The following is a 16,339-nucleotide window of genomic DNA, read 5'->3' as shown; positions in this document are numbered from 1 at the left end:
TTCAAGAGATTCTTTGAACACAGTTATTGATAGGTTTTTCTCACATAACATATGCAAAATGTAATTGAAATTAAATTAAATGTCAGCATGACACCATTAAACAGCTAACATTTGCCATCTTCTAAGACAACTATTCTGAGCAGTAACTTGTAATCGGAAATTTACTCACTCTTCCTCTATTTATTTTTTGATATTTTAGACAAATAAAGGCGATGCCCTTGCAAACCGTGTGCAGAACACACTGGGAAATTATGATGAGATGAAGGACCTCTTAACCAACCATTCCAACCAGAGCCACCTTGTAGGGATCCCAAAGAATTCTGTCCCACAAACACCCATTGACAAAAATGAACAGAACTTTTTCCCAGAACCAAGAAACAGGATGATCCCATCTCATCAGATTAGTGGCCATTCATCGACATCAATGCCTCCGCCTTCTTCATTGTCATCTAATTCTACTTTGCTACACAGTCACCAGAGCAGCAGGAAGTCGAGGACAGACTGGTCACGTGGTGGTCACAACTCTAGTGGGGCCCAGCCAAGCCAATCCAGTAGTCAGCAGAGTCGAACAAAGCATAGTTCTTCTCACGACCAGCCACAGGGCAGGTTTGAAGACCTTTATAATTGTCAGAGTGAGCAGCATAAAAGTGGAGGAACTGAGGAAGCAAATTCTATGGCAGCATCTTCACATTCGAGGAGGCATACTCATTCAAAGTTAGCACCTGGAGAACATACTTACAAAGAAAACAGTCATTCCAAGTCACCCACAGAGCTTGAATTTGTAGGTCATGGTCCTGGATCTCCACTTCCTTCCACTTCTTTGTTATCTGCGAACAACGGTCTTTCGACCCAGAACTTCCCACCAGGGCTTCACTGCAAAAACAGCATGGTCCAGCAAAAGCCTACAGCATATGTCAGGCCTATGGATGGTCAGGACCAGGTACCCAATGACTCACCTGAACTGAAACCTCCGATAGAAATTGAGAGTGGATATGGAAATCAGTCCTTTGGAACACTGCTGGAAGGAAAAGTGAACACGCCTAGTTCGAAGAACAAAGTACCAAAGCTCAACATTCCTCCTGTTAGTGAAGTAAGTAGTTTAAAATATTTCTCTCTAGTGCTGCTTGAGTATTTCATGCACTGAATATTTTTCTCTGGAAGTATGCAGTTCCATTTCCTGGAATTACAGTCTAAAACATTCCTTTTTTTTTTTTTTCTAGAATGTGCATGACTACTTTTGGCAAAGTTTATTGTGATAGTTCCAGTAGCAATATTTAATGAAGTTTTTAAAGCGCAGTTTGGAATACTAACATTGCTTGTTTCTGATTAATATTAAAAGGCTAGATCTCTTTTGGGTGTAATATGTTTATACCAGCTAGAATTCTGGACAGAGACCTCCAATATCTCAGTTCATCAGCAGTTTTCAATCTTGCATTTTTTAGGTAGGAGCCAGTTTGATAGGAAGATTGCTGTTTTAAACTCTAAGGAATAACTGCAGTGTTCAAATTTCAGTGGTACTAAATAGTTCTACCAGTAAGGAGTTTATTTGCAGAGTTTGCTAAATTCCTGTTGCTTTTAATGGAATTAACATGGCTTAAGTTCGGAGTAACGCTTATGAAAATGTGTCCCATTAAAGCTTTTATGCATTTTGAAGAGCTTTTAATATTGGGATTCAGTCCCAATCTCTGCTACCAACAGTTTAAGCTGTCGAATTTTGTATTGCTGGTCAGTACAGTGCTCCTCTGAGGAACATTTTAGTTGGTTCGTATTTGTGTCCATTCCAAGCACAGATGTATAATAAGGATACCAACTGAACTATTCATACTCTGTATAGTTTTTCTCTTATTCTGAGTTTTTTCTAAAGAAGTAACCTTTGCAAGGTAGGTTTATAGTGTACATATGAGCAGAATTGCAATATGAGTTTTTCATAGCTTTCTGTTTTCCCCAAAATATTTCCCTGCTTGGTAATATTTTTATACTAGGAATGAGGAGTAATGCATTCTTAAACCACTTTATTGCAAAAGGTCAGCTTTTTCTATTGGAATAATTGTTTCAAGCCAATAATTTGTTTGACTATTTAAAAACTTGATGTTATTTATTAACATTCCAGGCAGCAACAAAGACTGATGTGTTTTGCAGTAGAGCTTGGAATAATTTTCTGGGAACTGCATCTGAAAACAGTAAAAGGCCTATTTATATCAAGTGGAAGCTGAGGGTTGCTTGCAGATGGTGTTTTATTAGAAAATGTATTTGTTAATAAACGTAGCTTTGTACAAGATTACTTTACAGATGTTTCTGTTTATTTTTACCTTAGGTTAAAAATCTGCTGATGTAGAAGGCTTCATAGTCTGTTGCGATTTGTCGCTAGCATTGTTTGGCAAGTAAATAATTGCATACAAAGGAAATAATGATGTTGCAAAAGCAAATACATTTTTTCACTTTTGCCATCTATTAACACTATGAATCAATAGAGGCACTTTAAAGTGCAGCATTAGTATGAGGTGTTTTTGGAAATAAAGTGTACCTTTTGCAACTTGTATCAACTATTGAGAATGCATTTTTTCTTTCTTTAGTTTTTGAGTGAAAACCTGGTACTGTTGAAATCAATTGACTTGTTAGCAATTATTTTGGGGCACGGGATTTTACCCAGAGTCTTTCTGCATAGCTCTAAGAACCTCTGATGTGAATTGTTGGTTTTGGAAAGGTTCCTATTTGCACAGATGAAAAATTACATTGTGAATTTGTTGCTATAGCTGCTTTAGTTTATATCCTATGTCGTGAAAAGTATAGGTGTATAATTAATTTCATTTATGTTCAGATAAATGCTAAACTCTAGGCACTTTAGAAATGAATGCAGATAATAATCGTGTATTAAGAGCGAACAATAATCTGAAGAGGGAAAGAAAACCCAAAGCTGTGTTAAGGTGATGAATAACTTTCCAACACAGAACATATGACAATAGCCAGACCAATGGGCCCTTTACAGGCAAATCTCCTCCTGAGTTTGGAGGGTTTTTTTGCCTGTATCAGGACTGTGAACTTTGGCCCTCTGTGTTTTTCCACAGATGTGTATCCTGAGTTTGATTTACCCTGCGTTCAGCAATAAAACTCCTTCCAATCCAGCGTTATAGATAACTGGTTTAGTTTAAGCTTAATCAGAACTGACAGTGCACACCTGTGAAACCCATAACCTTTTCAGAATGGCTGCAGTGAGTGGCTCTGTTGTAATCTTTATACAATTGATGTGGAGGCTTACGATCCTTCAGTGGTGCTTATCAATTTATGAACCTTCCCTAGCCACCCCGAGCCGTAGTGATCTGCTTGAAACAATTTTGCTCCTGCTCCATAGGTTTCCATCCTAACACTGTTCCAGGTGGTGGTGGTGATCATCTTCATGCTAGCAGTAGGAAAGTTACTTCTCGAAGGCATTTCTCCGTAATTTGTTCTGCGTCTCTCCTGTATCTTGGAGTCCATTTTTTTCAAGTGGCTGAATGTACACATAGAGATTGTTCACCAAATGTTTTTCTCTCAAAATTTTGCATGCTCATAAGGTAAGGAATTCTGTTAAAATTCCTAGCTGATGGTCCTGCAATAACAGCATCTATTAGGACATGTAAAGTTGGAAAAGACCTTTTTTTGCTATCTTGAGGGGGAAGTGAATAAGTAACCAAATATTTGAACAAGCAGATTTAAAAGATGGGTTCAGACCGATGTGGAAATATGGTCTCATTTATCATGGCTTAATGGAATAGGATGTTGAGTGCCCTGGAAGCATTCTGCCATGTGTAAGGAAGTGATTAATTTTATAACATAATTTGTGTCACTTGAGGTGTGGCTCCAAGAATCTTTGTTCGTTCGCTGGGCCCAATTCTGCCCTCAGAGATGCCCATCCATCTTTCAGCTCCTCTGGAACGGACAACATTGTTAATGCCTTGCTGCTGGCATGTCTCCACTGTGCAACGGATTGTGGTTTAGTGATTTCTGAGTTTGTAGAAATTCATGGTAAGTTCACACAGACTTACCGGACGGGGTCAGGAGGTAGTGTTAGCAGCACTTATGCACCTGTGGACTAATCCTTGCCTCAGAGTGGATGCTGTCGTGTGATTTCCAGACCTTGACTCACCCCACGGAGCTAGTTCAGACCTGCCTGCGCTATGAGTGGCTGTTTCTGGGTGGGCAATGGGAACAGCAGAGCCCCTGTAGACTTCTTTATGATTTTGTGATCCTTTTGATTTCTTAAACCTTTCTCCTCTGTTTTACTTATCAATATTGCTTTCTAAGGGTGAAGGTAAAACTTTTTACCGTTTGGTGCCTTGAGTAAAACCCAATGAAACAACTAGCACCCAGGCTTGCCAGCCTCTGAGATTCAGAAACTGGGAAGCAGACCTTTCAGAACTGGGAAGTCACAAGGCCATCGTTTTTCAGGAGGACATTCAGAAATACACCAGACATCATGACATAGAATTGATAACAAGGGCCTTGGAGCTAAAACAGAAAAATTGACAGAAAGCCTCAAGCTGTAAACATTATTTCCTGTTCTTTTCTTATTGACTCATCTCTTTATTCTACATTTATATGCATACTTACATACTTATATATATATTAATTTTGAGCTTGCATTTAACATTTGGTGAATTGTGGCAAGCCTGGGACATTGCAAAGATCTTTTGTATTATGTAGCATTCCACCTACTTAAATTGTGTGATGGCAGATGATTGTTAATTACCCTTCAGAGAACTGCATAGTTAAATCCTTTGCATTTCTTGAAAAAAGTAGTGGCTAGAGACCACAATAACAGCTGAACCTCTCTCTACCGCATTAAAATCCAGAATCTTGATACATGCATGTATATTTAAACCTCTAGGAATCAGATGCTTACAAATTATTTCAAATTGACTAACTCGGCAGGAGGTAGCTGAAAGAAAGCCTGTACTTTTCAGGTTTGGCTCAAACACAAATTACTGAGAGTACTGAGTAAAGCAAAGGGGTTTAAGGTCTGCAGGAATATCAGAAGATGTGTTCCTGGAAAAATTTTATGTGCAGTTCTCCAGAACAATGCATGGATTTCCAATCAATGTTTAGAGACAGGAAATCAAGGGCAATTGAGATAATGTTTGATTGTCAAGGCAGAGTTTTTAAATCTTACTGCAAAATTGGCCTCATGTTCCTACAAAGCAGCAAATGCTTGTGTACCAAATTTTCACAAAAATACAAAGCTAGGAACAAATCCAAAAGGCCTACAAAATCTATGTCACCACCCACTTAAGTAATAAAAAATGGAGATCTTCTATTTTCACTTTACTTCTAGGAAAATATTTTGATGGGTTCAGTATACTGCAGAGTGATAAGCTTCTGTTACGTGTTTCAAATCATTCTGTTATCGCTGCATGTATTGATTAGCTTAGTACTTTCTAAGCTAGCTATAAAAAAGGCTGCTCTCTTTCTGCATTAAAGAGCAAGAAAAATTGACAGGTAGATAACCATATTGATTGAACCTAAATAGTAAATGCAGGAGGCTTATATATGACTTACAAAACTATAGGAACCAAAGCCAGTTTAATATCTTTTTTTTTTTTAATTAAATGGAATGTAGATGTCTTTAATTAACCACCCCCACACCTTTTTTGATATACATGCTACTCTAGTTGCCAGCTATAGTATATTACCCATAGTTGTGGGCAAATCACTTTTTTCAGATGCAAGCTGTAGCTGTTCCCCAGACTTTGGGCTCTGAAAAATGGACTGAATCATGCATTAAGCTGAAATCCCTTTGCTTGGTTCATATTTCAAAAGTCTGAGGCCAGAAACAAACCCAAAGAGCAGTATTTCTTGCAGTATTACAGGTTACCGCCATATGTTTTTCATTTGTAAATACTGTGAGAAGTAATGTTCTTGTGATACTTCTAAATGAACACCATATGACACCACTCAGCTGAAGACCTCTTATTGTGGCCTTTGTAAGGCTACTGTCCGATTGCTTGGACAATTGCTAGCAAAGCTGTTTTGCAGCGATAGCAAGAGGACAGCTTGCCTGTTTAAAATCAAACATTAACAAACATAGTTAAGGCCTGATTTTGAATGACTGTGACCAATGGGACCTTTCCATTTCACATAAGGCTGTAGAACAGGGCACTTCAGCTCTGTTGAATAGGTGTGGTTAAAAGATCTGACCATGTGTATTTAGTTTGGGGAAAGAAGGTTTAGATACTTCTTTCCTATTGTGCATTTGTTAGTGGGGTTTTGGGTTTTAAGCTACTCCTTTTCTTGCTGGGAGGAAGAAAAAAAAAATCTCAGTGAAATTCAAGTACCTCTATTTATGAAGAGTCAGTCTCTTCAAAAGTGGTTTGTGTTGTTGGTTTGGTTGGTTTTTTTGGGGTTTTTTTGAAAGCTTTTTGAAATTCTCAGTGCCAAAGTAACTGCTTATGAGTGGCTTGTTATTGGTCCAAGCTAATTGTAAGAAATACTGTTATTCAAATGGTGTAATGTGAAATGCCACAAAGCAAAATGACCTCAGAGTCTTTGGGGAGAGTGGTAGAATATTAGGATTTGTTTTGCTTGAGCAAAGACGTGGAGGCATCATTTAATGGCTGCAGCGGGACTGTAGGGTGTATTCATAACTCTGCAAATAGATTCGGCGTGTGACTATGGGACAGGCGCTTTGGTATTTCTCAAAGTCATTACAGACAATTTAATTTGTACAGGTGTTTTAATCAAACAGAAGGCAGGAGTCTTTATCAATACTGTTCTCATTCTGATTGGTGGTCCTCAGTGCTTTGGTGCACTGCACCCCTGACTACAAAAGGGGATTATAATATTTGCTCTTCATCCTTAGAGGAATATCATTCAGATATCTGGTGGGAAAGTATTACTATGGCTACTTTTCCATAGATAAAACTGGATCTTTTCTGCTTCTTCCAATTAAGGAAAACATCACAAGCCATATAAAAACAGTGTTAAGTGTTGTGACTGGTAGTGTACTTTTTGAATAATAACCAGGAGTTGGTAAAGCTAATTTTTTCAGCATCTTGTTTCCATCTCTCTGGCATGCAATTGCATGAGGGAGGATGCTCTTGGAATCCTGATAGTCTGCTTAGTTGTCAGCTAATGAAGGTGTTCTTCTAAGACCAGTTTAGCAGGTGCAACCAAGTTGGAGCCTTTGCACTATTTGGTAATACTTTTCTGGAACATGTCCTGCTTTAATAAATATAATCTCTGTGAACTGTAAAACAAAGAATGCTCATGTAAGAAAAGATACGGAAATGCCGTTTTCAGGTACTTGAATTTTTTATGATGTGTGTTTTCACTCTGGGCTGTGATCAGCCCTCAAGTGAACAGCATGCATGCTTCCTACTGAGGACAGAATTGGCAGGTATTTGGGTATCAGCATTTGGCCTTCTGTGCTAGAATGAATAGCCATTTGTAAACTTCACCATCAGCTGTGTTAAATATTATTTTATCTGATGCGAACCTTTAAAGTAACAAACAGCTCGTTTGAAAGAACCTACCTGCATATTCACTGCTCTTTCCTGTCATAACTTTCAGGTATTTTTTCCACAAATTATTCTGTTCCTTTCTTTGCAGAGAGCACAGGAATTACAGTTTTAAATCATCTGATAACACAGAAGGCACGTGTGTTTTAAAGTACAGTCAAGAGAGTGTGCACAGATTTTTTGCATTGGCAATGACAGCTGTTGTGAATCATCACTGGGACTGAACCTGGGGCTTCTCAGGACAGCCTCTGCTTCTTGAGCAAGAGCTTGGACTCTTGCTAGTAGCTATAATTGGCTTTCTCCCCGGGCAAGTCATTTAGTGAATATGATGAAAACGTTACATCCAACAAGCACCTGTTAAAAGTATAAAAAGAGGCAGAAAGAAAATACAAGCTAATCAGTGGGCGTAAATGTAGACTCAGAGAAGAAAGTTGTAATCCTGGTGAAAATGGTAGTCAGGTAGAAAACTGGACATTGCTTTATCTGGTAGGCATAGATCAGTAAGAAACAACTGGAATGCTTTTTTGCAGACGGCAGGAATCTGGGTGGCTGAATGGTGTGGAGGCTGTTGTTATTAGATGTTGTAGAAGCAATAGGAAACCAAATACAAACCACTGTTCAGATGCTGTGTTAGCAGTCGGGACTGAAGTACGGCTAGCAAAAGGTAAAGCGAGAGGGGTAGTATCATATATTATCAAGCAGAATGAAGATTTACAAAGAATATTGCAACAAGTGAAATAAGGCCTAGGGAAAGAATAAGAAGAAAAGGTTACTTAAGCGAGTGAGGGAGATGTAGGTGTGATCTGAACATACAGCAAACCTTTGTTCAGCTTTCAGTAGGAACATGCTGACCATGAAGCAGAGTGGAAGAAGAGACAGTGGAAGTAAGAACAGGGAAACTGGACTCACCGTAGGGCAAAGGGGAGCTACAGTACTCAGGTATAGTCATCTTTCTGGTGGGAAATGCAAGAGCAGAAATGTTTAACTGTTCTTAAGCTCATCAAACTCCATCTTGTGAAAAGCTGTATGCAAGATATGAGCAATTATCCCAAGATCCTGAAGGCAGCCACCTCCTGCTCTGTGTTCTTGTATTTTTATATGCATAAGATGCTTACTTGCATGCATACCTCTGGGTATTTTGTATGCTTAGTTTGTTGATGTGCAGAGTTATAGTCAGATTTTAAACCATTAGAGGAATACCATATGAATCATATTTGTAACATACCTTCAAAGTGTGAAAATCAGAGGAGGGTCTTATATGAGCATGTCCGGCTTTATGGCCAGAGCCACCCCACTATAGGCTGGTAGCTCTGATTCAAGTATGGAAAAGCATTTAGGAGCTGCAAGTGAAAACATCATATGGGAATACTTTAATAAAAAAAACAGAGTGAAAGAAAGTTGAACATATAACTTGGCAACTCTCCATGAACTGCAGATATAGGTTAAAGTTATTTAGTTGGCAGGCAATTGCTAGTGTATTAGCAATGTTGGGGAAAAAAATCTAATTTCTGTATTTTGGCTTGTGCAGTAAAGAAATTCCTCCCACATAAATATGTTCATTTCACCTTCTGGGAAGTAAAGAAAGGAAACTGTAGCTGCAGTCTGTTATTTAATCTTCCTGAAATTAGCATTTGGTGCTCAGGAAGATTGAAAGATTTAATGCCAATGCCTTCCTCAAAAGAAAGGAATGACACACCACATATGTTTTAGTACTGGTTAGACTGTTAAATGGAATTAATCAAAATCCATGTTAAAATATTTCCATGTGTTAATTAGCAATGGTTTGGAACATTAAAATACATATTGGCTTGGGAATAAATTAGTGAAGAAATATCAGATTGAGTTTGTGGGCTTTTAATTGCAACATAATATACTGTGTGTTTTAGAAAGGTAAATGTAAATACACTCCTATGAAACGCTGTGGCAATGTGCTTTTAAAAACGGTGTAATAAAACAATCTAAAACAGCCTTTTGTTATGGCAGAGAAAGTGATACCATTTCCCATTTTAAAAGAAACATTAAATCGTTCCCTCATATAATAAAGCAAGAGAAAAACAATTTTAAAATGCCGAGAGTTTCATCTCAGGCCAAAGGAAGTTTTAAAATTTCTCCTTTGAAAATCATGATGATGTAGCAAGTACCAACACCAGGTCTCCTGTTGTGAGTAGAAGAGTTGACTTTTGCCTTTCGATTCCTGCTGGGTCACTGCAAAATTTGTTTCCCATTCCCTCATGCTGAGTCTTGAAAGCAGCAAAATAGCATAAATTTAGTTAAGTATGTAAATGAGACTGAACAAATGGGTATATTCACACTCTTAAATTAATACACACAATGAAGATAGAGATATCTATGGTAGCATTATAGATCCCTAACTCTTCACGGAGAATAGAGGGCATGGTTGGCCCACAGAGTAGGGAGGATCTCCTTCTCTTCCTAGGGAGGGAGTGACCATTCTTTTCCATGACAAAAGAATATGTAGAAAACACCTCCAAGAGGTTTTCTGAGGTTGCGTTCCAAGGCTGGTCTCCCACTATCACATTGGTGAGCGTGATTTTGTGTACAGCTGGTGGAGGGCACTTACGAAGAAGGTAGGTGTTGATCTTACTTTTTTTCTATGGTTGTTGTTCAAGCAGCCATCTGTAAAATAACATGGAGTGTAAATAAAAGATTTGGGAGCAGAGGGAGGAAAAGGCAAGTTAAGTACAGATTCAGTCACTTTCCAAGCTAATAAGCCTATTTTATTTTGGATTCATATAAAGATCTCTGATAGGAGTCATTGATCATAGGTGTAAGCCTCAATCCCCATTAATACTGCCAATTAATACTGCCAGTCTAAACATATTTCAGTTAATATATGCTGTTTTCCCTTGCACGCTTCCTCAGAATAATTTCCCATTGTTATATCCCCCAGACGTGTAAACTCATTGGGTTATATTTCACTGAGCTGCAAGCTGTGACACTTAAATCCACAAGACAAGCTGGCAATTACTTCTGCTGTTTGTAAATATCCAGGCACCCATTTACATTTGCCAGTATTTTAAATATCAACATTGAGATAATTCTTTCTTAAATATGTTAAAACCCTGACGTGTACCCTTTGTAAACTTAAAAACCCATAAAGATCTGCAGGTCACTTGGAGGAGTCAGGATTTGGATTTTATCACTTACACTTTACCCTGAATGAAAGATCTCATGTCCTGGTCAGTAACCTACAGCTGTGGGGTTTAATCCTTTTTGATGCGAAGAAACCCTGATGTCCATGTCATTAGAACCTAAAAACTTCCCAAAAATATATATAATTTCTACTAGCACATGATAATGGCACTTGAATGTGCTTGATTTTTAGCCTTGCTTTATATCCAGGATTAGCTTTCTTAAGTGGCTTCCTTATGAAGTCAACTTCACGGTATATTTTGCATTGGGAAGAAAGAGAGATTGTAACATCTTCCCTTTCCACCAACACATGCAGTTACTCATTGACATGAAATATGGCACAAATTTAGCTAGGGAAATATTAAAAAGAGTAATTTTTATTCAAAGCAATTATCCTAGCAACCACATCATTTGCAGCACAATACCATGATCGCAAAGGTCACCATTTAACATGGTTTCATGACGAGGACCACGCATTGTGGTGTCATAGACCACAAATGGTTTGCAGATCCGAGTTTGCAAATTAGGGATTTAGGGCTTTGCCAATATTTCTGAAAGAAAAACTTTACCATTAAACTTTCCTAAGGTCTGTGGAGTCACAAAAGGCCAATGAGGGGATATGCACTGTCTGTGCCAACGGTTGATGATTTTGCATTGTTGTAAATTATTTCTTCCACCACCAGATGGAAGATGAGTGTGCAGAGTAGGGTGGTGGTGAGGCTGCATTCAAAAAGTTTCCTCATGTAAATGCAAATAAATTTAAATTTAAATACCAGTAAATTCATACTTTAAACTACTGTTGTCTTTTCCCCTCCTTGTAGTGGAGTGATAAACTACTTCTTGCCAGTTCCTTTAAATGTAAAATAGCTGATTCACTGTACTCTAGATAAACAAAATAAACCAGATTGAGGAGCAGACCCTTCTGTAAGGGGTGTAGAGGTGATCATAAAGTACAACCAGGTTAGGTCTGTCTCACCCTCTGATGTTGGCATTACTGTGCAAGTAATCCCTATAATTCCACATGAGGACTAAGGCTTTCTGATTTTGAATAGAAGCAGCAAAACTGGACCATAAATGACTAGTCTGAATAAGACTGACTTAGGACTAGCAGCAAGAGTAGGATGTAGCAGGAATACAGAGAATTACTGCTCTTCAGAGGAGAAGAAAAAAAAGCATTTGCAAATGCTGTTTTCGTAAACACATTTTATTAAGATGTAAATGCACCTGCATTTCATCAAGAAAATTGTTTGCTACAATTTTTAATATACTTTGATATATTGAATAAATTTGATTTATTTTGATAATATTTTTTCCTGCTTTTATTAGTATTCTACATACTTTAAGTGCCTAGCCCCAAGTATCAGATCTTGTGAGAGATGGCCTGTTTACTTGTAATTCTCATCCTACCTTTTCAGAACGAGTATTTTAGCTATAATGAAGACTTCAGATAATCAACCAGATTTCAGATGTTTAGCCAAATCAGAAATATCATATTACTATTGACTTTGCTTGGCTACATGAGCCAGGTGCTAGAAAGAAAAAGGGTGCATTTCTGTTAGCATTTTAGTTTATCTTAGGAGAACGCTTTGGAAACAAATCTGATCTTTTTGGCTCATTGGGGAGTGGTTTCAGGATGTATGAACTAATTTTCTTTAGCTTGAAAGGAAAACAAGAGAAGCTCTGCAGGGGTGCCTGTGACGTGCACCAGGTGCTCTCTGATGCTTAGGATAAGTCAGACTGGTGCCACACAGCCCATTCTCTTGCCTCCTCTTCCCCAAGATGCACACAGTGTGTTCACTGCCTTCTGGCACCAACTCTTTCTCTGTACAGATAGACTTCTATTGTGCTCACTTAGTAGCCTAGATAGGGCTTAGTTCTGTGGCATTGGGACAGGTGGTGACCTGGGATAAAATTAACTGTCATAGTGTTATAGAAATGGTAACTGACTTCTATAGCTTGCCTATAAGCACTGTAAACCCTTGTATGAGCAGGTGGCAATAACGGAGAAGACCCTGCCTTCTCCACACCATGGGCTGAACCTCTACCAGGGACAGCCTAAGTCAAGCTCTTTGAGAAGGGAAAACTTCTGTAAGTGATGGAGGCAACTTCCATAACTAAGCACTTTAAAAGCGAGCTTATTTTTACAGCCTAGCATGGGAGATTTCCCATAACAAATCTTCCATGTGGTTTCAGAAGTGGGAGCCCAGAACAATTCTCCATGTTCTTGGCTGCTCCAGTCATTTTGGTTTCTAGGGTGAAGCACATGTCAGGTCACTGAAGGACAGAAGGGAACAGAGGCATGAACAAAGAGAGGGATTTCCCCTTTCATTAGCCACAATAAATATGTTCGTTCAAGAACAAATAGCTGGAATAAGAAGACGTGCAGCTCTGATACTGAAGAAAAGGCTATTTTTCTCAAATACATAGGAAATACCGTTCACAGATAAACCATTTCAAGGACTGTTCTTTAACAAGGCCAAGTTTATTTGGGATACTGACTACGTAAAAGGCCCTGTATTTAATTATTTTTCCCATTAGCTATCATGGGGCACTGCATGGTGAGTAAAGATGCGATTGCAGCAAGCTGGGCTAAACTACTTCAGCACACTACAGTGCTTTACTGCAAGCTACCTTGGCCTTTGGTGCTGTCAGAAATCCTTACTGAGTGGGATTTCCAGGTCTAAAGTCAACAGTCGGAGACAAAAGAAGAGATGCTATCTCTGTGGCATGACCTTAATAAAAAGTTTGCTTGAACATGACTCCCTTATGATAGCAAACCTGTGTATAATGGTGAGAGTATTTATTTGGCACTCTCCAGGATTACCCATGGTGTTTTGTTGTAATTGTGGAGAGAGAGAGAGAAGTCCAGAGAAAGATCAAGCCTGTGGCGGTGGAGCGTAGTGGGGGTACTTCCATTGTTGTCCCATGTAGAGAGCTGGCACAGGGCACAGAAAGAGAAGTGGGTTTGCTTTCACCAGTAGACTTGGAGCCCAGGCTGAAAGCAACTCTATAAGTAAAAATGTGACAGTTTGTGTTGGCAAAACAGGAGACTTGATCAAGAGCAGCCAGAACCGAAGGCATGAGCTCCAGCAGGAGCCTGTGGCAGAGGACACGGGGGAACACCTAAAATGTGCTGAGGGTGCATTTCCTGACTTTCCCAACTGCTACAGCCTCTGTCTGGGATCTTCCAGAACCAGGCCATTTCTTCTTCATGGGGTTCTTGCAGATCTCTTCTTACTCCCCTTTCTGTGGCTACCTGTTTCTTCAAAGTTCAGGAAGCAAAGTTGACTTCTGCACTGTGTGAACTTGAGTTTTTTGCAGACATTATAGATGATTGCTTTTCTGGCAGTGATGTCATCAGTTTGTTTTCTGTGTGTGTGTGCAAATGTACAAACCTAGATGTAAAATTATAGATCAGCAGGTACCTACAGTCGTATGACCACTTAGATCTATATCCACTCTTGCAATACAGAGGCTGAACAGTTTTTCCCTGGCACAATGCTGTGGTTTCATAATAGCTCGCACATGACAAAAGTGGAAAGGAATTACATATTTTGTTGCCTCCTCTCCTGTGAACATAAAGCCACGTGGAGATCTTCACTGCATCTGGTTTCTGATTTTGGCCCTGAATACAGACAAATATCACAGGCCCAAACAATTGTTGTTTTTGGTCCTCCCGCCAAAAGTGAGACCCAAGGGAATCCGTTTTCAGCTGAATGCTCTGTGTTCTGTTCAATGCTTAAATTTACTGGCATTGCTTGCTTGTCTCTTGCTGAGTGGGATCACACAATTACTTCTTAAGTTCCTCTTTGTTCCCCCAGCTACTTTCACACTTAGTCCCTCTCAAAATGAAGCAAAATCAGCTTTGCCCAGAGTGCTGGTGTCCCACGGCTCCCAGCACTTACTGTTCCGTCTGCCGTGGGGCAGGGTGTGGGTCTGCGGTGTGGGAGCTGGAGGAGGGAAGGTGGAGAAGAGTTTGACTTGTCGATCACAGTGTAGGGACAAAAACTGTGTGCCTCAGGAGCTGGAGGACAGGAAAGGAAGACAGTGCAGTCCCTAGGTGGAAAAGCACAAAAGTGAAGGCATGAGTGCATGCTTTAGTGGATGTGACAGAAAGATAAGGGCCTGAGAAGGGGAAAACTGCAAGGGAAGAGCAAGGCAAGTATTTACAGGTGCAGGATGCTGGACTCTGGCTGCCCAGAAGAAGCAGCAGCAAGAGTGCCCACCTGGACTAGGGAAAACCTGGAGGATATTCTCTTGGCTGACTTCTCAACTGTCTTAGCCTCTTTACTATGACTTGTCTGCACTGTTGCGGGGAGTAACAGTGACCACAATAATGTGTTATAATGTGTTTTTAGATGAGATGACTAATGCATCCACTGTAAGGAGAGGTAAGCTGACCAGGAGACATCTGCCCAACTCCAGTTTCCTTTTCTATACCTTCAGATGCATGTTGCAAATAGCTGTGGCTGTGATAGCAGCACAACCTGTACTCTATTGTCATAGGACAGCCTGAACACTTTAAGTGAGTGCTAGGTACCCAAGAAGCAATCCAGAATCTTCTGTTAGGAAGCTCTGAGTTAGCAAGCTGCTCTTGAACCTTGAGGTGATGATAGTACACCATGTATAAGGTGTAGAACCAAAGCTTCTGTATTGTATGTGTATAAGAGAAAGTATTCAACTGTGTTCTCCCACCATTTTTCATGTATTTTTATGGTGGTGATGGCTGGACTTTGCATGTGGATTATTGTAATCCTACATCCTTGTAGCAAAGTCTTACTTTGGATTGACTGTCAAATCGGGCAAAGAACATAGCAGGTATTTTGGAACAGTGTTCTCCTTTGTGAGTGATTGCTTTCTGTCTGCTCTGAGGAAAAAAGAAAAAGCCACATGACTGCATTTACCACAGCTCTGTGTCTGAGCTAATAAACTGTGCTGAGAACTTCAGCTCAGGTTTACACTTTTTTTTTTCTCCAGCCTGAAACACAGGCTGAGATAACTCAGGTCTTCTCACAATAGACAGCACAAATATTCCCTGAAGGGGTTCCAAAATTTTCAAGGCCTAGATAGCTACAGCAAGAGTTTGTATGTGCGTATGAAAATATATACAATATAGGATGTGTATAAAGCCATTTGAAAATCAAGCAAAATGTGCGCATGGCTTTATTGAGAAATATTATCTTGAAAAAAATATTTGGAAAAGTAGTGTTCCTTTTTTTAAAAAAAAAACCACAAACACAAAACCCAAACAAACAAACAGAAAAAAACACCAACAAAAAGCCAACACTGGGATTTTTGCATGTGGCTGTTATGCAAGTCTCCTTAGAGATTACCTTTGACACTGGGCTTTTAAAGTTGCAGCATCTTGTGTAACATGCTTGCACAACAAGCGCTGCACTTCATAGGCAGCAGGTTTAGACCCAAGGCAGTAAGCAGTGATGACTGCCACTGACATTGTCTGCAGCATTTTGTGAGAATGTTCTGAACCATTCCAAAACTGAATGATAGAAAATGGAGTAAAGGAGACTGCTGGGAAAAAGGAAAAAAAAAAGAAAAATCCCCACAGCACATCAGTCTTGCACATTTGGCTTTAAGTAAAATAGATTTAAGTAATTATTTCAAAATCTGGTGTCTAAGCTTTTGAATTTATTTAGTAAAAAGGAAAAATCAATGCATTTTCTCCAGGAGGATCAATT

At 39.3% G+C, this 16,339-nt stretch overlaps 1 protein-coding gene across 2 annotated transcripts in view; it reads left to right on the top strand.

The window, feature by feature from the left end:
* The window catches only part of AFF2 (AF4/FMR2 family member 2), a 351,298-nt gene that overhangs the window by 95,493 nt on the left and 239,466 nt on the right, over positions 1–16,339 (top strand). For both annotated transcript variants that reach the window (XM_037408027.1, XM_037408026.1), the window contains exon 3: positions 200–1,090. In XM_037408027.1, coding sequence (XP_037263924.1) covers positions 200–1,090 — 891 coding nt within the window. The remainder of the gene's footprint in view (positions 1–199; positions 1,091–16,339) is intronic.

Source organism: Falco rusticolus, chromosome 14 (assembly GCF_015220075.1).
Source record: "Falco rusticolus isolate bFalRus1 chromosome 14, bFalRus1.pri, whole genome shotgun sequence".
Taxonomy (NCBI): Eukaryota; Metazoa; Chordata; class Aves; order Falconiformes; family Falconidae; genus Falco; species Falco rusticolus.
This window is presented reverse-complemented; position numbering and strand designations above follow the sequence as displayed.